The 26,484-nt window shown below is 38.4% G+C and overlaps 3 protein-coding genes across 3 annotated transcripts; all 3 read left to right on the plus strand.

The window, feature by feature from the left end:
- The first annotated feature begins 1,499 nt into the window (after positions 1–1,499).
- LOC135157935 (uncharacterized) lies at positions 1,500–9,829 on the plus strand. The gene is made up of 8 exons (XM_064115140.1): positions 1,500–1,699; positions 2,614–2,648; positions 3,688–4,020; positions 5,195–5,442; positions 6,083–6,220; positions 7,244–7,406; positions 7,820–7,865; positions 9,242–9,829. The coding sequence occupies exons 1-8, from the start codon at positions 1,500–1,502 to the stop codon at positions 9,537–9,539; spliced, it is 1,461 nt and encodes a 486-aa protein (XP_063971210.1). The 3' UTR covers positions 9,540–9,829.
- Positions 9,830–11,716: 1,887 nt separating this feature from the next.
- LOC135157936 (uncharacterized) lies at positions 11,717–14,486 on the plus strand. Its single transcript, XM_064115141.1, has 4 exons — positions 11,717–11,964; positions 12,292–12,402; positions 12,882–13,211; positions 14,476–14,486. The coding sequence occupies exons 1-4, from the start codon at positions 11,796–11,798 to the stop codon at positions 14,484–14,486; spliced, it is 621 nt and encodes a 206-aa protein (XP_063971211.1). The 5' UTR covers positions 11,717–11,795.
- Positions 14,487–14,740: 254 nt separating this feature from the next.
- Positions 14,741–26,317, plus strand: LOC129282865 (netrin receptor UNC5C-like). Its single transcript, XM_064114909.1, has 8 exons — positions 14,741–14,984; positions 15,993–16,328; positions 17,287–17,504; positions 17,942–18,076; positions 18,685–18,838; positions 19,109–19,145; positions 22,409–22,677; positions 23,152–26,317. The coding sequence occupies exons 1-8, from the start codon at positions 14,828–14,830 to the stop codon at positions 23,226–23,228; spliced, it is 1,383 nt and encodes a 460-aa protein (XP_063970979.1). The 5' UTR covers positions 14,741–14,827; the 3' UTR covers positions 23,229–26,317.
- The last annotated feature ends 167 nt before the right edge of the window (positions 26,318–26,484 follow it).

Raw genomic sequence — 26,484 nt, forward strand, 5'->3', positions numbered from 1 at the left:
TTGAGACATGGAACATATCGCTTTTTAAAGTTTTAAGTCATCGTACGAATACTTCCGTTCAAATATGTGACTACGATACCATCCTTATTAGAATTTAAGCGAACTGAATATCTCGTCGTAATGATGTTATAGCAATTGTATGATTTGGTACGATTTGACCTGTACTCTTAAATAAAGGCTTGCAAACATCCCAAAATTGTTATATCAGTATTCTTACAGTTAATTTGAACCTCCATATCTTCAGAAAATTAGCAAATGTGCTCTATTACAAATCCGGATAGTTGACCAGTCGTAAGGTGTGTGAAAGCCTTTTGCGAGTATTACTGAAATTTCTTACTGAGCCATAGAAGTCCATGAACAGCTTTGGTGGAGGCTCGATATTGAGATTTAAATTTATGTATCACGTAATATTCCAATCTTGTAATCGTGTAGCGGATTTTTTGCTTCAGCACTTGAATAATTTTGAAAATTTGAAGAAAAAAAATTGTTTGTACCTTTCTCTTTCATACGCTGATATTTTCATTATAGTTCGCCTCGGTAGAATCGTAATATATATATATATATAAATATATAATTGTGATGAGCAAGGACCTAAACATTGCGTGGGTGCTTCAGTGAGTAATATATTGGCGAAGATGCTCAAAAAGCATTGAAGCTGGAGACGTAGCCTGGATTTCTTCAACTTTTATTAGTACAAGCTTTCGGTCATTAAGTTCGGCCTTCTTCAGGTATCTGAAGATGTAAAAGACTTAATGGCGTTACATGTAACCTGCATATATTTGGATTAATTTACTAAATATAGGTATATCTTAAAAGAATATGTTTTACATCGGTAATGTTTAATTAGGATTATCCAATAGCTATTAAAATCAATTAAGTTTACGCAGATTTTTATTACAAACATTTCTGAAAGTATGTAGACATATTGGGTTATGTATGCTGTATAATACATATATCTCAAAATGTTGGGGCAATGGATGCATTTCACGGTCCGGCGGTTCTTTGTTCCTTCTTTTGTGACGGCATGTACTGATTAGTTCGGACCTTCGGTTGAGTGACTTTTTCTTGTGATTTGCGATAATGAGTTTTTAGTCTAAGCATAGGTTGCAGATTCCACTTCCCCGCATTGCCAAGTTGGATTTTTCATTATTGCCCATTTTAAATTATATCGTTCCCCTTTCTTTTGTAGATCCCATATGTATTTAGATAGTTCTGTTTCGTTTTGATATTTCTCGTTTCGGAAAGATTTTGTGTGGTTTCTGAATCTTTCTTTAAAAGTTCCCCCTGCTAGGCCAAAATACACTTTGGTGATTGTATCTCTTTGGCCGTGTGTGACAGATGCTTTGTATATTATCGACTTGGCCAGGCAATTTCTCCGTAGAGGGCAGTCTTCCTTCACTCGGCAGTTGCATGTTTTTCCGGAGAGTTCTCTTTTTCTTTCGATTTTCTGAATCTCATCCCTATCTTCAAATGAAGAAAAATTTAAGATCGCAGCACCGATGTACAAGGAAGCCCTGAACAACAGCGGTTACCGTGGTGACATCGAATTCGCCAGAAACCAAAAGCCCAACAAAACCAGGAAAAAACGCCAAAGAAACGTCACGTGGTTCAACCCACCCTACAGCAGTAATGTCAAAACCAACATCGGAGGGAAATTCATCAACCTTGTCGAAAAACATTTCCCCAAGGGACACAAACTGCACAAGATTTTTAACAAAAATACTGTAAAAATTAGCTACAGCTGCATGAAAAACGTAAATGCGATCATCAAATCACACAACGAAAAAGTCATCAGAAAATCAAAAGAAAAAGAGAACTCTCCGGAAAAACATGCAACTGCCGAGTGAAGGAAGACTGCCCTCTACGGAGAAATTGCCTGGCCAAGTCGATAATATACAAAGCATCTGTCACACACGGCCAAAGAGATACACCAAAGTGTATTTTGGCCTAGCAGGGGGAACTTTAAAAAAAAGATTCAGAAACCACACAAAATCTTTCCGAAACGAGAAATATCAAAACGAAACAGAACTATCTAAATACACATGGGATCTACAAAAGAAAGGGGAACGATACAATTTAAAATGGGCAATAATGAAAAATCCAACTTGGCAATGCGGGGAAGTGGAATCTGCAACCTATGCTTAGACTAAAAACTCATTATCGCAACTCACAAGAAAAAGTCACTCAACCGAAGGTCCGAACTAATCAGTACATGCCGTCACAAAAAAAGGAACAAAGAACCGCCGGACCGTGAAATACACCCATTGCCCCAACCGAGGGCCCCCACCAAATCCAACTAGCTTCAGTGTCCTGATGAGCCGCCCGTGATCGAGGCGCGAAACCATTGGTAGACCAGAGGTGAGGAAAATTTCTACAACGCTCTGCTTCAGTTGAAACATCGAGCACTTTCCCTGAACTTGATACATTTCAATTTAATTTGTATATATATATATATATATATATATTTATATATATATATATACATAAATTTATATATATATTCATATATATATGTGTGTGTGTTGGTGCGTGTGAGGGTGGGTGTGGGTATGTGTGTGTGAGGGTGTGTACAGCACTACAGACAATCCAACCATTTTTCGTTATTACTTTCAGATTGACTTCATTGGAGGACATCAAATCATACCGAGGTAAGAGGTCTATAACAAGTGTGCCCCACCCCCTCCACCGAGAAGACGCTAACATTAATTGTTGTATCAAAAATCACCTTTTCATTTTATTCGATTAAATTTTTTTTTCGATAATGCATGGAAGTCCGGATTGCTCACTCATGATAATAATACGAGAGTGCACAAAGATAAAAATTCAAATGGAATTTGTATATTGCATTTTTTTTTAAAGCAGGAGAAAATGCAAAACAACATGTATTTTGATGAAAAAAAACTCATGTTATTTATTCTATTCTATTCATTCTCCACATATGGACCGGATAGCCCCCTTCAATCAAAACAGGGGCCCAGACGTTGAAGATATTTAGAGTAAAAAGGGATGTGAAAAAACGGAATATAAGACCGAAATAATTTCAGTATTATCAATATTGCACGTGAATTAAAACTTTATGGATATTCATGGAATGAATTGTATGATACATGAATAGTGATATGCATTCAAAACAGTGGGGCCCCGTGTCTCGCAACTAGTATTTAAAGCGTATACTGTAGACATTGATGCTTGAAAAGTGCGCATTTGACCGCCATTTTTAATGCAAATATCCTGGTCAAAACATGGAAAATCGTTTTAGGAACAGATATAATCAGCCGAATGATTTTAAATTTGACCTTTTCCTTATCATGGTTCTAGAATATAAACATAGGAAGGATTAATAACGAAGATACACAGCTGTCTCGACGTATATGATACGCTATTGTCCCTCGTCAGCTTCTGACGAAAAAAAGGAGGGGGAAACAAGGAAGAAAAGAAATAACTACATTGAAATCAGATGGCTTGCTTGTACAGGCCGCATACTAATATCGATTACCATCACACACACACACACACACACACCCACACACACACCCTCTCACACACCCACAACACCAACCCTCCCCCACACACACCCACACATCAAACACCATGAAGCCACCCTGGCTCTTCTCAAGATTGTTACAATGTGTATAATCAGTCAAACCTTTCTTGTCTATTCATTATCTTGCTTATATTTTACATCAGAAATTGGACCTGCACCGTCAGTAAAGTCCATTGAGTTCGGAGCTGATGACACTTTGGAAACAGCATTAGGCGATCATGGCGTATCAGTGATCATTCCGTCAGATGCCATTCGTCCGGATCACTCATGTCGGATCACCGTAACCCTTTTAGAACACCCTTCATGTCTAGATGTTCAGGAAGATGAATCATTGGCATGCCGTGGTATTAAGTGTGATCCTGGAGATATGATCTTCAATAAACCCGTGATGATCAGAATTCCACATTGTTTCTCCGTCACCAACCCAGATCAAGTACGACCAGATATCGTCAGCTATGAATGGGATTCAGTGAACGGTAAGTTTTTCTGATCAAAATAATGTTTTAAAAATCTATCTCATATACCAAGGTAGTAGGCCAACGCAAAAAGAAGCGGAGAGTATTGGGGAGAGTATCATAAGATGTGCCAAGAATCCGTTTAAGAGTAATCAATTGCCAAAAACGACGCTGCAGAACGGCTTTATCAAATCCATGCAACTGTCGCGTCGCTTTGGTGTACCAGACCCCGTTGTGAGGGATGCGGTCCTATTAGTCCTAACCTGCCTAAATTCGAGTCACTCAAAGTAATGTGGTGTACAGTTTGTTCGGTGTTCTTCCATACTCATTGTCTGACAGGCTGCTGATGGCTTAAGTCTTCAGCTTGAAACGACTGAAGCCTCTGCGACAAGGGAGTTCGACACCTGAATGAAACTTTGTACCAGGGGCGATGGTTATAGACTTATAGTTGAACAGGTTTAGCCATCTTTTACCAAACATGCTTCCAATTTTCCTTGAAGTTGGAGTGAGGAGTCTCTGTGACGGCTGAACGGTCGACGAGGATGCGTTAGTAGCCGGGGTTTCGTTGTGTTGCAACACAACAACACACCGGCTACCGAAGTTTTCACCCTCGTGGGATTCTTGACATTTTGTTGAGCCTTCTTAATTAGCCTGAATGTGTAATGTTCACTGCGGAAGGGGGAGGGGCAAGTATGCCCGAGAGGAATAGGATGCTTACTGGGATCGGTCTAAGACGTCCAATAACTCTCCTCGTAGCGTCATTTAGGGAAACATCGGGCTTTTGGAATAAGTTTCTACACCAGACTTGATCAGCATATTCTGCATCACAGTTGACAAGAACAGGGGTATCTGTTCGAATCGCATGTCAACATGGGCTCCCAAATAAGAGCCAGGAAGATGATGCAGAAGGTTGTTCCTTGATGAAAGTTTAATTTGTCTGATGCCATTATGTCAACAGATCCCTAATACATGTAATATACAATGCAGTATGTATTCCCATGAAATTTTTCTATTCTTCTCGATAAATAATGCTTTTTTGGTTAAGAAGCATGCATAAAATACTTTATCTGATGGTGAATTGAATGTACTTGAAACATCCTGTCTCACTTAATGTTTATGGATATCTCGATAAGAAGTCAAACATAACTGGTAAGATTGTAAAAATCATTCTTAACCGATTCTTTTTAATGATCAGATCTACCAATTACGTCAAGGAGGAGATCATCCACCTCACCAGACAAACCACCATACTGTAGAGTGTACGGTAGACATCTTGAGCTTTACATTGACTACTGTGCCGAGTGGTGGGTTCTTATTCCCCTTGAACAACAGCTGGTCCGACAGAAGCTTATTTGTACGCCATACATCCCGGACAAGATAGATAAAGGCAAGAAGATCGATTTTCATCTCCATCTTCATGCGAATCTTCCAGGAATGGATGCGGTAAGTCGAGGCTTCGATCACCTTTATCAGATCTTTATCAATCTTTGGAGGTGAAAATTGCTGCCTTTAGGTTTCATGTGTCATAGGACATTTGCACCACTTCAACCTTTACCAGAAAAACGTAATAAAAATTTATACAATTAGTAGGGTCACATTGATGTCTCATGATCAGTTACATGCATGCACACTACGTTACATATCTTACTATTCATGAGATACGAATCACTGATGTTGAGCATTGCTAGTAGGTCTATGATAGCACACATGGTATTGCAGTTACGCATCATTCTAGATCACACTTAACAATTTCGTGTCGTTAAAGGAACCCAGATTTACTGTTCATCTGTTAAGAACCACACAAAAACAACTTGCGTTGAATGCAATGGGTCTATGAGGGTTCATCTCCAACCCCCTCCCCCATGAACCGATTCCCACAAAATTTGTAAGATATATGTACTCGAATGATAGCTAGTACAGTGTTTCTAAACAATATGGGCCCAGGGCAGAATCTTGTGGGCGGAAATACCATATTGAGGGTCGAGGTACCACAATAACAGAATAAGGAACAATATCCTGGTGGAAAATTTACTGCACCTGTTTATATTTTATTTTTATTATTATCGTCGTTACTTTATTCTAGGATGCAGAAGAGGAGGAAAGGAAGCAATCATATCACAAGGCCCATCCATCTGTCCCTATCAACGTAGCAACCAAGTCTGGAGACCTTGATGTCGTTTGCCACCGTGAGGGCCATCGTCCCCATCGTGATGTAAAGGAGGTAAATTCCTGTCCAGACTTTGTGATGTAAACGTTTCTACAGGAGATCAGTCTTGTAAATTGTCTTACATTCATCACAAAGTATGACATCCTGCCAATATTTGACCCGCAATAATTTTAATGTTAGACATTATGCAGTCAAGATGCCATCAGAGAGCGAAGTTGGGTCAGTCGGTAAAGTGTCTGCCCGTCGAACCAAAGATCTAGGGTACGAGTCCACCCCGGGCGGGTGACTGCAGCCATTGCGTTGTGTGTAAACTTGTCTCCTCTGTTCCATAGATGCAGGCTGTGTTACATTGGAAAACGCTCCGTCCCTCGGATAGGACGTTAAATGGAGGCCCCTTGTAGAGGAGAGTCACCACCTTTACTCGTTAAGAACCCAGTTCACTAAAGGGGGAAACCCCGGGGTACTGGTCCACCTGCACTCTCCCAATTGGTTATATCGGGAGGAGAGCCCTGCGGGTCAGTGATTTCAGTTTGCTTTTCACCTGCCAGGCACAGGTGACGCCAAACAAATAGTAAGAGTAATTAAAGTCAAAGGACGAGGACATCTTCGTACTTTCAATTGGAGCCTGAACAAGTACCCTCCTTCCATTTCAAAAACGTCCAGTGTACCCAAAGCAGGTGTTGTTTTTTTCTATCATAAATAATGCACCAACTATTCTATTTGCTTGATAGGGTGAAATATATGCCCTTTTCACGTATCCAGAATTGAAAAGTATAGCCCTTTTCTTCTTTTTTTTACTAAACGGAATAATATTTCGATAATGTATTGTGGATTATGTTCAAAGTTATTCAACGCGTTGAATTGGATGCAAGTTTAGCATCTGGTACGATTGGAGTTTTGGTGAATACAGTACACACTCCTCTTTGTCATGTTTGTACTAAACCCTTTTATTAGCGAGAAATCACTCGAAGTAAACATGGTTAAAGCCCATAACTATAAAACAATAAACAAGTCTAGCTCTAAAAAATCGTATCATGTGGAATATATTTACTTTGCTTTTTTGTATTATGATCTTAGGTTCTTCCTCTAAAAGATGTTCATAGCAATATGAGAAACCGTATTCTACTACCAGTGACTGTGCATGAAGAGGACGTTGACTTTCCAGTTACTATCACAATTGCACAGACGGGAAAGCTTGACGTTGCAATATACTTCGCCTTTGTCTTCAATAGTTCAGCAGGTAATTTCCCTAGGAATAATATTCATATTCTTATGGAGATTGCGTAATATGCATTGAATTTAATGAAACACTTCGTGAACTTGATACAGGTGATATTCGATTGAAAAGGGGGATTTAACTACCTTTATATAAGACGGGATTTTTTTACATGTTGATATGACTACGTCTTGACATTTATTTATTTTTTGTACCACTAGCCCTATAAGATTTAGCCATATTATTTCATTCTTACCGTCTTGGTTTATCAATGCATGAGAACCCTTGGGGCCCTCTAAGCATGCTAACCCCCTCCCCCAAACAATGATTTAAGAGTCATACCAAACGTTAGAAATCACTGAGTCAGTGATTCACTATACATACCATAGTTTATATCGACCGATTTCTTTACATTTCTTACCATATTTGCAACCCAGATGATGAAGAACAAGACACTTCTGTAGAAATCGCTTCTTCTGTACGGTAAGCGTTCACTTTTAATTTTGTAATATCTTTAGTATGATACTAATTTGAAAAGATGCACCTACAACAGTATACAAATAGCGAATAGGCATGAGTGCGATGGTGCGAGATTTCGCATGAGGTGAAAGAAAGATGCTCTATTCAACGAGGCGTTAGCCGAGTTGAATAGAGTGTTTCTTTCTTTCACCGAATGCGAAATTTCGCACCATTGCACGAATAAGAATATTCGCTATTTGTGTTGTACAACGCCTCGGAAGTTAGCGAAAATATGTTTAAAAAAAAAGAGTTTTTCCTGCAGTAATCTATGAAAAGGGAGCAAAAATATGGAAAGTGAAAAGCAAAATCCCATATACCGTGTTTACACTTAATCGGCATTTGGTTCTGAACCAAATGCCGATGCAGAATCGGCATTTGGATTGCGTTTACACGTTGTTACAGCTCGCGGTTCAGAACCGCGAGCCGATGCAAAAACCTGAAATGATACGCATACCTACAATATACGTCATAATAAAGACAACGCTGGATCAGTGCGCTTACAATTACGTCACAATGGTAAAGTAAATGAATGCGCACAAATTGCCGGTGCAGAATCGGCTTTTTGTTTACACGTAGTAAAAAAGCCGATTCTGCATCGGCTCGCGGTTCAGAACCTACTACTTTGGTGGTGCAAATTGCCGGTTCTGAACCGCGAGCCGATTCAAGTTACTCGCGTTTACACGCTATGAAAAAGCCGATGCTGAATCGGCTCGCGGTTCAGAACCGCGAGCCGATTCAAATGCCGATTAAGTGTAAACACGGTAACAAGCGAACACCTCGGGCAGCATTGCGCATTTAGCCAGCAGGCTATACGCGTATTGCACCTGCATTTTTACTGAGCGCAATGAATTGAATCGTATTGTGACGTCACCTCCTAAGCCGTGCAACGGTACATTTTGGACGGTACATTTTGGATGGTACGTCTTTTGTGCAACGGTACGAATGTTTGACATTCAGCCTCCCATTTGCTCGCGTACAACAAGCTAAGTAGGCGTTGTACAATATTTTTTAAAGTTAAAACTACTAGATCAATAGAATCTTCTGTAAGCAATGCCCTGAATATGCTTTCCAAGTTTGACGAAAGGGTGTTCCTACAGCATGGCTAACTCATTAAACTTTTTCTATAATAATAGTAATACAAAAAAATGATAATAAATTAATTTTATGATTATATAGCGCTTTATCAATCTACGACTGCTCAACGTGCTTCACAATTATTATTACCCAGTTTGGCGTTTACCATAGTGTAAGAATCAATATGCAAAAGACCAGCTGTGGGCGGGGGGGGGGGGGGGGCTGACAATGTATTTATTTTAGATATATTTACCATTTCTTACCAGCGTGGTTAGAGGCATTTCAGGAACTGACATCCAGGATGTCGAGCTGCACAGCATTGCTGAGAAGATGTCAGTGAACCATTTCTATGATTTGGGGATCGCACTTGGCTTTCGAATCCCCAAGTTGGATGCCATAGAATACATGCAATTAGGAGACAGGCAGCAGGCTATGTACCAATTGCTGGTGAAATGGAAGCAGGCACAGCCATCTGGTCTTGCAGCGAAGGATGCGCTGCTGTCAGTGATGGAGTCGTTAGATCTGCCAAGCATACCAAGTGAGGACATGCAAATAACAGGTTAGTTGATGACTTGATTTTTTTTGTAATCTGAAAATCTGATGCTTCTTTCAATAGCGGTGTTTCTAATCATCTTCTTCCTAATCATTTTAGGCAATTTGTATGTGTGTGAATGTAGAAAATGCAACATTTCGTAGATGATACGCATGCCTTTTGATTAATTGCAAATAATGATGATTATCGTTGACAACCATTGCAAGACCCTGACGGAATGGAACTACGGGAAGATTCCGGCAACGTATCAGAGATAGTATCCATGATGAAGGTACAATATATTCAAACTGAATCAATTGATGAAAAAAAAAAATCGTTTTTAAAAATTTTAAGTGTGAAGTCAAAGTGATGGGTGACCCAACCCAAATTCTACACAACATTGAAGCATTTGTATAACAAGAAAACAGTAATGGATATACAAGTTAATAGCATTACAAACCTAATAGTAATAAATCACTTCTTTCGTTAGTACACAGTTATTTTGGATTCGACTATTTTCTTTATTATAGTTCCAACAGCTTTTGAATTTGATGTAACACATTTTTATGGGGAAAAATTAAAGAACGAGATGAGATAACGAGGGTGATGGAGTATGATGAAGCACGAATGAAAAGTGGAGATAATTATGAAGAAACACAAAGCAAATAAATGACAGTGAAGTGAGATAGGGTGATAGAGGGAGACAAAATTGTACTTTAATACACCAATATGCTTTTCACACTGCACTTTTTTCCTTAACCCCGGCAAATTGGTGGGGCTAAGGGGGGGGGGGGGGGTCTTAGCCCCACCAATTTCCCGGGGTTAAGCTTAGCCCACTTCGTTTTCACACTACGTTTTAGCAAAGTGGGCTAGCACGGTAAATAGTACGGTACTATCTGGCCCTGCAAAAAAGCAGGGTTAGCCGGCTTATTGTGGTGCTAGCACCACAATTGCGGTGCTAAGAGATGCAGTGTGAAAACGAAACAGGGCTAAGGAAAGTGGGGCTAAGCATTAGCCAATCACAGAAGTTGAATTGCACGTTAATCACGCTCTGTATGGTAAAATCATCAATATTCATGAGCTGAGGGATAGTCTGGGGTTAAGGCATTAACCACAGCTGAGCAGATAGTATGGGGTTAAGAAATACAGTGTGAATCGAAAAAAAGATAGTATGGGGTTAAGGATAGTCCGGGATTAAGGATAGTACAGGGTTAAGGAAATGCAGTTTGAAAAGCATACAAGTTGAAATAAAATTTTCCTCATTTCTTTCGTTCCTCATATCGCCTTACTTCAATTGACCTGCGTATATCAGACCTCGGTTCTGTCAGGTAAGTCCCTATCCAGTCTGTCCTTTGACCCCCTAAATACAATGTTTGTTTTTGTAATTGATATGCATATATTTGTGTGTTTTTATATACAAACTTTGCGTCTTCAAAGGAAATTTATGGGTTCTTTACCCCCCCCCAAAAAAAAGATAATAAGAAAGGTAACGCCTCCATCTTGAACAAAAAGATTGAACGAAGATTGTAGATGTACACACGATAGCATTAACCGTCATAGACATGTGAGATGGGCATTGGCTCTTTGACAATACTGTCAGCCAAACTTCAGCAGAAATTATCACTAGTTAAATTACGACCTTAATGATTCACAAATTCCTGTGTATTAATCACTTTATTAGGCGAGGATTAGTCCAGGAACATCAGAAATAAGTAACAGACTTTCATCAGTATAGAGACACAATTTTCTATCATTTACACAAATGCACATATCATTCATGTCATTGATATAACACATGAAGGGGGTTTGGGCAAACATGCTTTCCTGTGGAGCTCCGTATTTTACAGGCATATGATCTGAAATACATTTTGCATGTAGAATAATAAATGAAGATTAGTCAGGTATGATCTTAACCATTTAAAGCAAGGTCAAACAAGACCCATGACTTGTAATCCTATAAAAATTAATTTCACGATTTACACTCCCTATATCGAATTAATTTTGTAAGGAGATAAGAACCATTTCGGCAAAAAGCCGACAGATAGTTCATTCTGTACATAACCCAACAAACAAATCCGACGTGCTCTACATGTCGAATGGTCAATTACGAGATTGAAATCCTTATATACTGTTCAGTTTTGTTTAACAGAGTCTACCATGTTTTTTTTTCTATTTATGATTTTTTAAATAAAAATAGTGAAATCCAAGACAGTACTTTGCTCATCCTCTCTAAGACGATCAAAGCAAATCAATTCTACGAGGTAGGACGATTGCTTGGTCTAACAAAGATGGATCTTCAACACATAAAGCACCGGACGTTCTCCAACCAGAAAGATGCCAACATCCAAATGCTTTATAAGTGGAAGTCATCCCAAATATCGGCAGAGAAAGGCATGCAGACTCTGAAACTTGTTTGGGAATCAATACAAGCAGTAGGAAAAACAGAAAGCTGCGAAGGTATGTTTCGCCTCATGTTATGAAAAACGGCAAACTACATTTTCTGTCACGGTTGTTTCATGAACAGAGGTCGATTTCTAAGCAATAGAAAACAATTGGATACTTGTTTTATACTCCACTACAAATCAATTAGTGTCCCATTTAGTTTTGTGTTCAGGGATGTTTATTTCTAAACCAGTTGGATAATTAGAGAGAATGGAGATTCCAAAATTTGAATTAATTAAATGTCGAGCAACCCTTTACGCGATTTCAAAGAATACACGCATAGACCCAGTGGATCGCGGATTCTTAGCGCATAACATTTATGACGACGTCTTCTTTTTTCAGATTTCATGGATAAAGGAGATTCCGCTCGTCTGGACCAAGTTCCTGCAGAGGACACTATACCATGTGGACCTACCTACGAATCAGAGGATATGGACTCATACACTGAAGTGGGTGAGTTACATCATGGACTAGTAGGTCCATGTAGGTCCATGGTTACATCACAACAGATGTCTATGTAGGTGTATGTGAGTGTGCGTATATGCATAAATGGCCAATAGGCATATTCTTGTTCCACGCCCCATTTTGATGAAATTTCGGCTTTGTGCCTGATCCCCCTATTTTCTCATTCCTTGGAAAAGGGATGGGCTTATGAATGATATAGATATACCATTCTATCCTTTGAATCCTAGTGGATTGGCAATGTTACTATTTTATTATCTGCAAATTCGACCCGCGGCAATAAGAAGTCTTCACCAGAACAACCTAGCGTTAAAGGTTCCCACAATACTTTCTTACAGCTTGGTAACCTATACGCCAATCCGAATGACGTATCTTGAACAGACACTGTGAACGGTGGTATTTCATTTAGTCTTTGATTGAATGAATGATGATCTGTTATTCCGCAACAAATCTTTTTTTTTATTTCGAAGATGCTCGCGGTGGATCCGGGGGTGGAACTCCGGTGAAATATGAGAATTCTCACGAAGATCCCGACTTACATGGCGGAATGTCAAACACAGAAGACCTTTGCAGCGTTGCCCGTCCGGTAAAAAGTCTCTCACAAGTATGTCTACTTGGGAAATCACTTTGTCTGGGTGATGACGTCATTCTTGAGATCATAGATCTACAAAGACTGTCAGTGCTTCATAGCATCGCACGGCAGATTCTAGACATTTGGTGGCATGGTTTGAAAGAGGACGAAAGGAAAGATCAGAGTTCAAAGCTGCTTCTCGAATACAACATTACAAAAATCAAAGAAGGTAAGTATCTGACATTCATTTTCATATAACCTGCAAACGGAGCTGCTGTGACCCCACAATATTTTTGCGAAAATTGTATTGTAGGTGTTCTTTTAACATATCTTTTTTCTCCTACCAGCAAAATTTGTTCATACTTGTCGATATGGCTCTTATACATTTTTGTTCTCACATTTCTTACAAAAACGCGTGTTATCCGTTTTTGTCTCACCTGCATAGCAGAGTGAGACTATAGGCGCCGCTTTTCCGACGGCGACGGCGACGGCGGCGGCGGCGTCAACACCAAATCTTAACCTGAGGTTAAGTTTTTGAAATGACAGCATAACTTAGAAAGTATATGGACCTAGTTCATGAAACTTGGCCATGAGGTTAATCAAGTATTACTGAACATCCTGCCTGAGTTTCATGTCACATGACCAAGGTCAAAGGTCATTTAGGGTCAATGAACTTAGACCATGTTAGGGGAATCAACATCAAAATCTTAACCTAAGGTTAAGTTTTTGAAATGTCATCATAACTTAGAAAATATATGGACCTAGTTCATGAAACTTATACATAAGGTTAATCAAGTATCACTGAACATCCTGCATGAGTTTCACGTCACATGACCAAGGTCAAAGGTCATTTAGGGTCAATGAACTTTGGCCGAATTGGGGGTATCTGTTGAATTACCATCATAACTTTGAAAGTTTATGGATCTGATTCATGAAACTTGGACATAATAGTAATCAAGTATTACTGAACATTCTGTGCAAGTTTCAGGTCACATTATCAAGGTCAAAGGTCATTTAGGGTCAATGAACTTTGGCCAAATTGGGGTATTTGTTGAATTACAGCCATAAATTTGAAAGTGTGTTGGTCTAGTTCATAAAGCTTGGACATAATAGTAATCAAGTATCACTGAACATCCTGTGCGAGTTTCAGGTCACATGATCAAGGTCAAAGGTCATGTAAGGTCAAAGAACTTTGGCCACGTTGGGGGTATTTGTTGAATTGCCATCATATCTCTATAAGTGTATTGGTCTAGTTCATAAAACGTGGAAATAAGAGTAACCAAGTATCACTGAACATCTTGTGCGAGTTATAGTAGTTTTCAAAATCAGCACTGCTGCTATATTGTATCGCGTGATGCAGGTGAGACGGCCAGAGGCATTCCACTTGTTGCTCAGTTGCGTCACTCCCTGGAAGACAATCCAAAAGGGGCGCCGTCTCTAAAACTAAGCCCCTTACGTTTATTGCGTCAACCATATTATTTCACCAATCACAGCTATTTGCTAATCTTTTCCTGAAAAGTTCAATTTACATGATTAATTTAGCATATAGTTTGAAGTGTATTATTTAATACTCTTGAAACACCTAAAAGAATCTCTCATTTTGTCACGTTTGTGTTCCTTTCTTTCCCTCTGTGATATATCTTGTTCGTGACTCATACCCCCCCCCCCCCTCAAGTGTATTTTAGATCTAGAAACTACTTCTTGAAAGTGAAACAAATGGTAACCATTCCAAAACAATCAATGCCCTCAGGTCGTGAAGATGTCCTGGGCGCTATTCGGTCCACCGCAGACCTACTGACCTTGTGTCATCGAGTAACGGTGAATTCTTCGAGAGTTCTGCAGATCATGAACGCATCTGTAACTTCTCTACCGTCTTACGTCATCGGTCGTGTGGTTATGAAGATGCTGAACCAATGGTTGCAGAAATGTGGAACCAGAGATAGACTTCTGGCAATTGCTCAGGCGTTTCGTTTCAATGACGCAGCCAAAATGATAGCAGAAGGTAAATGCCGTTCAAATTTTTACCTCAAAGCGACGGGGGGGGGGGGGGGGGGCTGCAATCCTAACCACACGTTTGTAATTATTTACCTAATCATAAACTTTGAAGCATTGGTAAGAGTTGATTAACATCAACCTTATTACAATGGAGTATCGTGTTTGTAGCTTTTCAATCTTATGAAACTGTGATATTTGAATCACCTCTTTTCTCAGATGTCAGGATAGTTTTTAAGCCTCTTTCTGTTAGTTATTTTCATTTGAAAAGGTAATTTTACATGTGACAACTTTAAATCCTGCCAATTAGAAAGCTGAAATTTACAAAGCATTTAAATGTATTTTTTTAACATACACACATAAAAACACCCCCACACACAGTCTTGTAATTTGACGATTGGGGGCTGACTTATAATTAATCGACATAGTGGGGACTCAGTAGTGGTCTCATACACTCCTAATTCAAATGTATTCCACAAACCAGGCTCAGTTTTAGACATACGTGAGCGTGGTTCGCTAACCAAGTAGATTTGACCGAACGGAAATTCTTTTTTTTTGTCCAAATACTGGATGGAACGGTTTAAATGAGATGAGGAATCGACTGGCATGGTTGTCTGGAACGTGGACGTCCACGGTTGATAGGTAAAATGTAAAAAAAAAATGTCCCCAGAACTAGGCCATTGAAAACTCGCATGCTCACATACACACCAAACCCACACCAACAAACCCTCACACCCACCCAAAACTACACACACACACTCACACACACACACACGCACCCTCACCCACACACACACACACCCTCACCTATATGGATGGGTATACACATCCAAATACACACAAACACACACGCGCACACCCTCACACACATACATGTATACACGTGAATGAATTACGTCTCTTCAGGAATAGGCCTACCTATGATTCGTGGCCTATCCTCCCGAGGTCGGTTCGCAAAGCTTGACCTTTGAAGGCGTGATTTTATTTGAGTATATCTTATCCTCATCCATGTCTTCAGCACTCGGATCGCAACCAAGCTACCCAAACTTCATCTCGCACTGCAACGTTGACCACAGAGGAGGAACCCTGGCCCTCGATCAACTTGGTGTCACTCTATCTATTCCCGAAGGAGCTATACCAAAAGGAATGGGATCGGTTGTGACCCTTCAGGTATCAACTCATGATGCTCCTAGGATTCCCCTCAGAGACGGTGAGGTCCTGGTTACCCCAGTCATAGAGACTTCCCTCACACAAGAACTAATCAAACCTTGCAAAGTCGTACTACCACACTGTATCAGTCTCCGGGGGAGAAGTGATGACTGTTCTACCATTCTCCACACCAAAACAAAACCAAGTAAGAAGTAACATTACTATTCAGGTATATTGTCTTAAAGGTAAAAACTGTGTATGATTTATTGCTGATTTAATAACAATAATGGACACCCCCTATTCTTAATTATACGGTGCTGGAATTTATTGGAATTCTACAGTTGGTAATATATCACCCTTATTAGGTTTGTTCATCACTTCATAATTATAATACCGAAAAGTATACTTTGTTTTTTGGAAAGCCCTTTTTTACAAATTGAAAATAAAATGAACAAACAAATAAGTCATTTATGATATAAGTTTTAACTTTTAAGATTCTAAGCAATGATTAATTGTATAATATGTATAACATGTCTTTTAAAAACGACATTTTATTTTTTAAACAATATATCAAACTTTTTTAAAACTTGAATATCAAATCAAGTAGTAAAACAATGATTATGTTAATGCTAGATTTTCTATACTTATTCCATTTTCTTTTGGTCCCTATTCTTAACAAAGATTAAAGTTCAATAAAATGATAAAGATAATACCCCTAATGCCTGTCTAAAATTTTTGTTAGGGGTCAGTAATGTTATTTATACTATATCATCGAATTGGTCAATCTTACAGAAGTGAAGAGGCCGCTGAACCTTTTTCCAACCGTCAATCCTTTGCGAAAATTTGGATATCAGAATATCTTGCACGCCCTTTCTTGGCGAAAAATTCTGCAAGTCCCTCAATGTACTTTTTTATCTTGCAAATGATAGTGACTGGATATTATGAAGCTAATCAGACTATACTGAATGTATCAGCCCTTTCGAACTTGGGAAGAGGTTTTAATACGCTTTTTGACCGGGTGCTCAATATTAATGATCCACAGGCTTAGTGTTATTTGCCAGATTGCCTTTTTGGTGTTAGATTGACATGCGCTTTCTCCGAAGGTGATCATAAGGTTGATTTGTATTCATTCTCCAATTATTCTAATTTTCAAATTACCACAGGGACTTTCGGTCGGAGGAGCCTTACTAGGGGTACATCACATACCGCAAAATCTGAGATCGTGTTTCATACACGTCATCTTCAAGTCTTGGCTCTGTCTTCTAGCGATAGTCCAGGAGTTCAGTTAAGATGTGTCGTCTTCCAGCCAATCATCTTGACTCCAGAAGAGGAACCACGTTTACGCGTCTACATAGTTCATCCCTATAGGATATATATGAAGGTTTTATGTCCGATATGATACAAAGATTACTTTGACCTTACTTTTTTTCTTTAATACATGATTTTTACACCGCGTGTGTGTTTAATAAATATTATTGACATGGTCATATGCCTACCTTATACATATCTGTGTGATATCATGGTACAATGCTATTTAACAGGTGAATTATGAGGGTTGGATCTCCTATGTCACTGTGAAATAATATTACCGTTGCATTTTCGAATGTGCGATGTGATGGACAGGCAAATATACAACTTTTGTCATTTTAGAGAATTTGACGAGATGATATGATGAGAATACCGAAATTGGGCCAGATTCTATTTACTTATATTTAGTTGGTAGAAATTGTATTACTTGACCAAAGAATCAAGTCATGCCGTGATATTTTTACTGTGCTTTTTAATCGAAAATTATTTCGTATATGATTTTTTTTACAGCATATAAGCCGAAAGGAAAGGAATTCATCTGTTCCCTACTGTCAAGTCCAGAAGGAATTCCAGTTCTCAATACAGCCAACGTCAAAGCACCTGAAGATTATACTCCAGGATGGAGGAAAAGTACAGAAAAGAATGGTAATGTTTCATTTTCATGGAAGGGGAGGGGGGGGGGGGTTAACAGGAAATGTGGGGGTACCTAAGAGGGGCCATTTTGTAGGCAAATGTGGTGTATAAGAATGCATATTGCCCCCAACTCTAACCTTAGATGCTTAGATTACCGGATATGCACCACATTACGATTTCCGTTGGTCACGTGAATGCAGAAGATGTTGAAAGAAATGGAACCAACTTCGGATTCACCATGCACACTCAAAGTATTTTTTTTTATTAATTCAAACAATGGCCCAAACTTAATGGGATTCAATATTCTAAATAACATAGTGCACAGTCGTTTACCATGTTTACACGACAACAACGTTAACAACAAAGGGCTGACTGGTAAAGCGCCCGCCTCATGAACCGGAAGTTGTGTGCTCGATCCTCGGCCGAGTCATACCAAAGACTTACAAAAAGGGACCGTCTGCCTTCTTTCTTGCTGGGCGTTCAACAATCTAGATTGGAGAAGGTTAAGAGTATAGCTTTGTGGAGGGCCCGCTGTAGTGGCTACCCTGGGTAAGTAAAACATTATTATTAATATTATTCTATCATGATCATTGACGTACCATATCATGGTATTTTTGCAGATGCCGATTAAAGGTATACTGAGTGGAGAATGCGATCCTCTGATCTTCAAGCTGCAGTTCTCTGCTGAAGAGAAAGGCAACAAGGACTTGAACATTACCATCCAAGAAGATCTCAAACGAACAGCAGAAAAACAAATTTCCATCTCTATAGAAGGTAAATAATTATTTCAAAGTAGATAGTTAGGTTGTGGGTGTCCTTATACAGTATTCCTCAAAAGTCTTCAATGGCGGTTCGATATATATATTTGTCACTTTCGTTTACTGTAGTGGTTTCTTTCCTTTTCATTTTTTTTCTTTTATTCTATGGGAATATCATTAATCTCTAAAGGAAGATTCTAACTTTCATGACATGAAGTAATTTATTATAAACTGCCAATAGCACATGGTGTAAAATAACCGAATTATATTGTATTTCTGTATTCAGATGAACCAGATTATGCTGTCGACAACATCACGGATACGTAAGTTTTTCCAGGGCCCTGGGAACGATTTTTTTCAAGTGGGGGTGCTGAAGTAAATTTGACAAGCCAAATAAAAAAGTTTCCCTCCGAATTGAAAGACATTTTGGTCCCAGGAAATTTGACAAGCAAAAAAAAAGGTTTCATTACAAGATGAAGGTCGTTTTTGTCCCAAGCAAAAAGAAAGGTTTTTAACACAAAATGTTGGTCATTTTCCATACTTTTCCCCAATTTAACACACCTTCCAGAATGCCTATGGAAAAAGAATACACGCAGCACCCCCTTGGAATTTTTTTTGGGTGCTTCAGCACTTCCGCTTTTCCAGGGCCATGAGTTCCCCCCTAATATATCAATTGATGTTATTGTTTCTCCTATTACTCATATATTCAATTTATCCATTGTATATGGAATCGTTCCTTTGAGTATGAAGATAGCCAAAGTTGTGCCGATTTACAAAAAGGGAAACCCTCAGGAAATTGGAAATTACCGGCCCATCTCTCTCCTTACATGTTTTTCTAAAATTCTTGAAAAGATAATTTCTGTTCGTGTTATGAAATTTTTGAAAATTAATAATATTCTCGCTCCTGAACAATTTGGTTTTCGTGAAAAACATACCACCTCTCATGCTCTGTTACATTTTATTGACAAAATTTCTTCCGCAAAAGATAATGGGCTACATACTGTCGGTATATTCCTAGACTAATCCAAAGCCTTCGACACAATTGACCATGACATCCTTTTGTATAAACTATCTTTCTATGGATTCCGGGGTAAGGTTTTGGAGTGGTTCAAGAGCTACCTCTCTGATAGAAAACAGTTTGTTTTTTTAAATGGTGTTAAGTCTTCTATGCAGTCAATTACATGCGGAGTGCCACAAGGTTCACTCCTTGGACCTATCTTATTTCTCATATATATTAATGATTTCCCTCAGTCTTCAAAAATCCTTTCATTTATCCTGTTTGCAGATGACTCAAGCATATTTTTTTCTGAAAAGAACCCCTGCAATTTATTGCAAACTATCAATTCAGAATTGATTTCTGTTAACGAATGGATCATTGCTAACAGGCTTTCCTTAAATCTTGTTAAAACAAACTACATGTTATTCAGCAACACCCTAGCAACATTGCCAGATAATATTACAATCAGTGATGTTCAGATTACTGAAGTCTTGAGTACAAAATTCCTTGGGGTACACATTGATAGTAAGCTGAATTGGAAAGTTCACATATCTTATTTATGTAAACTTCGTTCCAGAAATTCAGGAGTCATTAATTCATTGAAGAGTATATTCCCAAAAAATATTTTATGCATGTTGTACTCAACTCTCATTTTGCCTTACTTGAATTATTGCATCCTTGCCTGGGGTAACGCTGCTAAAGTTCATTTAGATGGGTTATTTAAAGTCCAGAAAAGGGTAATTAGACTAGTATGTGGAGTAAGTTCACGATCTCACACAAATATTTTGTTTTATGAAAACAAGTTCCTTAATTTACATGACATATTTGATCTCAACCTTGGTTGCATTATGTATCAATTAAATAAAAGAGAACTTCCACTTGCCCTTGATTCATTATGTGTTAGAAATGACCAAATCCATTCTTACTATACAAGACAAGTTTCTTTTCTCCACTTGCCTTTGGTCAAAAATAGTTTTCGGCTAAATACATTTGTTTATACAGGGCCAAAATTATGGAACTCCCTTCCTTCTTCATTGAAGAAAACAGTTAGCCTTAGTGTTTTTAGAAACAAGTTGAAGACCGATTTACTGAAGAAATACTTAAATCAGTAAACGAATGCCTGCTTGTTATATCTCGTCTAACTTTATAAATTGTATTCTTCCCACAATTATCTATGCAAAAATAGAGCTCTGCCTATTTTCTTTATATTTTCCTCTTTTCTTTCTTCTTTTTGAATTTTAGATTCTTATACTTTAGGTCTAATAGAATGTTTGCATTCTGCATTTCACCTTTTTGTTACTTTGTAGTGTATCTTTTGTAAATATGTATATCTGTACTTTGGTTATTTACTCAAATTTTTTGTTTGCTTGTTCTATGATGTTTTAAAATGATTGCTAATATAATTTTTTAACATTCTGGTGGCCTATGGCCCACAAGCTAAGCTTCTTAGTAGGTCACCACGTTTCATTTCCGTCTGTTCTCATGGGTGTTACTAATGTTCCATAAAAAGTAGTGCATGTATTATGTATATCATCCTGTAATTATTTAATTTTGTTCTTTGCTATGTACTTGTATCCCAATAATCTACTGTTGTTATTGTTGTTGCTTGATATCGGAATTGAAACGAAATAAAGATTCATTCATTCATTCAATATAACGTTTTAAATACATGACATGCATTAGGTGGCATTTGCACATGTAAAGTCATCTCTTGCGTATTTTGATAAGTTCTATAGGTTTTTTTTTTAATCTGCAACAATTTATTCCTAATGGTTAATTTTGTAATGTAAACATGTCACATTACATTAAAATTAATTTTAGTCCTTCCGTTTTGGCATAGAAAAAAACGCAAAATGGGATGTGGAAAATATGATTCCGTGGCCCGTATTCTGAAGTCAGGGTTAACTTAAACTCAGGTTTAAAGTTGAAGTTTAAGTATGGGAAGCCAAATGTATCAATTTTTTTAAGTTGTACTTTTATTATGTTTACTGTGCTCTTTCCTGATTCATCTACATGGTGAAGACAATAATATATACTTCTTAGACAATTATGAACGATTTGAGAGCCAAATGAGCTGAAATATGATATCTCTATCGTTAGTGATTTATGTATCAATTTGCTTCCCATACTTAAACCACAACTTTAAACTTGAGTTTAAGTTAAACCCGACTTCAGAATACGGGCCCGTGAATTCCTGAAAGATTGTACATTGCATTAATCTTATATGTTGGCATGCCGAGGCGGTTCTGGGTAAAACAATTTTCAAGTCATTTACAACGCCGGATTATTCATTTTGGTAGGTGTGTGTTATGTGGGTGGGTGTGTGTGAGAGAGATGTTTTGCGAGTGCGCGCGCATGTGGTGGGCTGCCCAAATATATATATATATATGTATATATAATTATTATTATTATTATCTTGTACGCCTATCGGTCTGTATTCTATAGAGCTTGACTTTTTTTTTTAATTTGGCACTATCAAATACGAAAACTTGAGCATGTCTGTAAGAATATTATCAATACAAGTGTAAGGATGATATGGCTTTACATAACAATTTTTCTGCTTCTACTTGTAATTATTTAACATTGCAGGCATCAACATTTTGCATCTAATAATCTGCTTGAGGTACTTGCCGATGTGATCCATAAACTGAAGGACTTGACATCTCTTGGCTACCAACTTGGCTTCTCGCACCAAAGTATGAGGAAATATAATTTTGATAAAATCTCAAGATCAGGCTTGATTGAGATGCTAAGTGAGTGGAGACGGAGGGTCCGACCAAGTGAGCAGGTAGAGGAACTTCATCTGGCCTTGCAGAACGCTGGTCTAGAATATCTAACAGACGTGATCTTCCGAGAAAGTAAGCACATTCTACTCCCTGTAATAAATGAAATAAGTAACGATGATGATGATGATGATGATGATGATGATAATGATAACGATGATGATAGCACTCGCTGAATTTAGATAGCGCTTTTGCAATAGGGTACACGTGATACACAGCGCAACTATAATTATACTGGCTCGAGCTACCACTAATCAGAAGGGCTCGCTGCATTTAACAGTTTAAGGATTTGATTCTATTACACATTCTCACCTGCATGGTTGAGTGCAGCACAGTGTGGATACATTTCTTTCTGAAGGAAAACACGTCATGCCTGCGATTCGAATCCACGACCCTCTGATTGAAAACCGAGAAGTTCCCATTTTTCATTTCGATATATATTTTTTAGAATGTAACTGTTTATCATCGAACGCACTTATATATAAGCCTTTGAGTTAGCCTTTAAATTGTTTTCTCTCTCTTTTTTGGTACTCCTTTTTGAACTTTTAGTGGGTGGTGCCTCTAGGAAGAAGTTTGAACGACTCAAACAAAAGTGGGAGTCAAGAAGTAAGAAGATAAGTAACTAAACTGTTGATGATCACCCAACAACCAGGAAGGACTTCGCATGAATTATGTATTGAGTACTACAATGGAACGGAATAAAATCGCCTACATATTCTTCATTCATGTCTGGTAGACAAGTTGATTCTGAATTGGAACATCGCTGTACAGTCTCCTTGTAGCCATCAAACATCTTGGCTGCTCCAATCCTAAAGGTTAGCGCTATGGAGGTGTTGTATGGTTTGGGATGTTCGGCACTTTTTATGATGTCATCGCCCGGGGGGGGGGGGGTACTCGACCTTAAAGGTAGTAGGTATTTGCCCGGGGGCGAGACAAAAAACGGGGGCCTTGGAGTGGGCTTATTGTAAAAAGGAGGGTCTTCGGAACTACAAATGTTTGTGAAAACGGGGGTCCTTGGAACGGGTCGCCTGCGTGTGAGTACTGCGTATGCATCCCATGCATCCCTATGGAACGTACATGCAGTTAGCCCGGCGCCGCGGGCGCGCTAGCGCAGAGGCGATGGTCGGACAGCGCTCTGCGGCCGCTTTTCACCAAAATTGCGGCTCATAATAAATTGTAGCAGATCAATGCGGCTGGAACGGCGTAACGGAAAATATGCGAAGCTTTGGAGCGGATTTTTTTCTTCTTATTTCTCGATAAGAAGAAAATGCTATGCTTTGGAGCGGCTTTCTTTGTTCTTTTTCTCAATAAGACAAAAATGCTAAGCCTTGGAACGGAAATTTGAGTGTAAAAATGGGGTTGCCCCTCCGCGGCACATACCCACTATATGCATTATATACTGAGTGCCTCCCTGGGTGTCATCGTCAGTATGTCCCTACTTTCACATGTCTCTATTTTAACGGTGTACATTGACATGTCTAGATATTATTTACCAAATGTAATTAATGTATGTTTGTATACTTTTCTGTTAGTTCATAGTTTTACCATTTGAAATAATTATGAGTTTGTATTATAATTTTGTCCGGTTGTAAATAAGTATTTAGTAGTAATGGACAGGATGTTATGTGAATTCCTAACTACAATTTTTATTTAAGGTTCTCTACTTTACTCACCAACTGTCTGACTAGTTCTGATCCAAAATGGCACACTTGCGTTGATTCACGGAGTCCATGAATTGAGCTTCAAAGATAATATGGAAGCTAGCCACGCTAGCGATTTCGGTTGTTTATAAATAATGGCCAAGCGATTTAGTCCGTTGAGGGCGTACAACGAATCGCGACAAGAGCTCTAGTTGATGACCGAAACGCGGAAGATATTAGTAATCACTGCGAAAGTGAAGTCCCAAGTTGTTGCACAATCCCAACACAATTAAAAGAAAACTTGTCGCGTTATCTTGTCCGCGAAAAAGACAATGAATTTGAAGCTCCTCTATGGCACCCGGAAAATGCGAATAAAATAATCCACAGGTATGTCCACAGATGAAAAGATGAACTCAAAAATGCAGAACTATATAACTCCAATATATAAATATCCAAGTGTATAAATCCAGTTATGGGTATATAAAATCCGAGAAGGGTTTAATTGTAAAACCACGAGGTTTAGCGACTTTCTTCGGCAAACGCGTGACATCGAAGTTGACTCCACGAGATCACAAGAAGAAGTGAAGTAAAAACACGTTTCCACACAAAAAGCTCTGAGATAAGCCACGCCTTGAACTGAAATGATTGGTTGAATAAAAGTTTGTTGACCATAAACAAAAGCTGTCATTCGTTGATGGGTTGTAAACAAAACTTGATTGGCTGTTCAGATGTCTACCAGGCATGGAGTTTGGAATGCGCGTACATGTCAAAAAGTATTACAATACAGGAAATGTTCGTGCGCTTACAAATATGTGAAAACACGTGATTTGACAAAGGTGAATGGACTTTATAAAAAATGAAGTTCTGTATAATTTGAAGAAAAGGTGAAGTTGCTACAAGTATATAAATAAAAAAATTAATTTCAATTAATCTTCCATCAGCTTTTTTTACACGTCTTCCGGTATTGATAATGTCCGATGGATATATTATGTTATGACGATGATTATGCTCTCCTTTCGTAGTCCCTATCTAGTCTGCAGGCACAGACCCTGATTGAAACTTTGATCCACGCAAATACTAGCACATACAAAACTTGCTGTTGCAATACAGGGGCCTTCAGTACACAAGGCATGAGTAGGCTGCACATTCAGACCCTAAACTCGAGTGAAGGGTTTGCACAGCAGACTAGTCCCTAATGTGTACTCAACAAAGAGCTTTACTGAGTCTAAAATAATATACCTAATAGGCCTAGCCGCCTATTATATAAAGAACTTATCAGCCGATTTAATCAATGATTCAGCACAAGTCATGTGCCTTGGTGCTCCTTGTACACGTTGTAGTATTTTGGTTTTCCCCATATTTCTCTTTTAAATTCACATTCATATACTCGTTTACTATGTCATTAATTGAATTATTAATTTGTTTATTAAATGTAATGTACTTGCTTTGTATTGTGTTTATGAGAAGTAAAACGTATCAATCAATCAATATAAATCAAATGTACATTATATTACAGGGATGCATGTCTGAAATAATTTTGATAAGCGATTTTGCTAATGGATTTTGTGTTCTTTCTTCATATTTTTTTCTTGTCATTTTCTTCAATTTTGAATATAACTTTTGTACAGGGATACTTTAAATATGTTTTGTTATTTGTAAGTCAAAATGTACAAAACAAAATGTAATTGTTGAAAATGGAAATAAACGAAATGAAATCAAATGAAATGAAATGCATGTTAACTTGCATGGAACATGATTTTATATTGAATGTTAACAATCTTTTTAACACTGCGATTAAATGGTGTGTGTCTACTGAATGTATCATGTCGACAATCATCAGGTATTGTGTTGGGAGACTGAAAATGTCAATAAATTTCTTTCATGGGTTGTGTTAAGGCCGAGACCGAAAGCCTGCGGCCAGTGGCGTACTTAGAAAAAAAAGGTCTTCAACCACAAATAAAGGATTTCGTACCAGAAAAAAATTTGACAAGCAAAAAAAAAAAATAAGTCATCAAGTTCAAAGGAGCCACTTCTGGCTCGTCAGGGATCAGTTGTAACTCGTCAGGGGGCAGGGATACGTCCCTTGCATGGGTTGTGAGTCGTCAGGGGGGGCAGTCTGCACCCCCCCCCCCGTAGGTACGCTAATGCCTGCGGCGAGAGAGCGTCGTGAGCGAGCGTTGAAAAAGTTGCTTCACCCGTTAGGAAACAACATGCATATATTATAGGGGAAATAAGGGTCACT

The sequence above is a fragment of the Lytechinus pictus genome, unplaced genomic scaffold, assembly GCF_037042905.1.
Source record: "Lytechinus pictus isolate F3 Inbred unplaced genomic scaffold, Lp3.0 scaffold_20, whole genome shotgun sequence".
Taxonomy (NCBI): Eukaryota; Metazoa; Echinodermata; class Echinoidea; order Temnopleuroida; family Toxopneustidae; genus Lytechinus; species Lytechinus pictus.

Excerpts from the sequence above, each read along its gene's own strand:
- LOC135157935 (XM_064115140.1), top strand. The coding sequence starts at position 1,500 with ATGTACAAGGAAGCCCTGAACAACAGCGGTTACCGTGGTGACATCGAA. Across the intron at positions 4,021-5,194 it reads TGAATGGGATTCAGTGAACG|ATCTACCAATTACGTCAAGG; the intron begins GTAAGTTTTTCT and ends TTTAATGATCAG. Across the intron at positions 5,443-6,082 it reads ATCTTCCAGGAATGGATGCG|GATGCAGAAGAGGAGGAAAG; the intron begins GTAAGTCGAGGC and ends ACTTTATTCTAG.
- LOC135157936 (XM_064115141.1), top strand. The coding sequence starts at position 11,796 with ATGGATCTTCAACACATAAAGCACCGGACGTTCTCCAACCAGAAAGAT. Across the intron at positions 11,965-12,291 it reads AAAAACAGAAAGCTGCGAAG|ATTTCATGGATAAAGGAGAT; the intron begins GTATGTTTCGCC and ends TTCTTTTTTCAG. Across the intron at positions 12,403-12,881 it reads GGACTCATACACTGAAGTGG|ATGCTCGCGGTGGATCCGGG; the intron begins GTGAGTTACATC and ends TTTATTTCGAAG.
- LOC129282865 (XM_064114909.1), top strand. The coding sequence starts at position 14,828 with ATGAACGCATCTGTAACTTCTCTACCGTCTTACGTCATCGGTCGTGTG. Across the intron at positions 18,839-19,108 it reads AATTTCCATCTCTATAGAAG|ATGAACCAGATTATGCTGTC; the intron begins GTAAATAATTAT and ends TTCTGTATTCAG. Across the intron at positions 22,678-23,151 it reads AGACGTGATCTTCCGAGAAA|TGGGTGGTGCCTCTAGGAAG; the intron begins GTAAGCACATTC and ends TTGAACTTTTAG.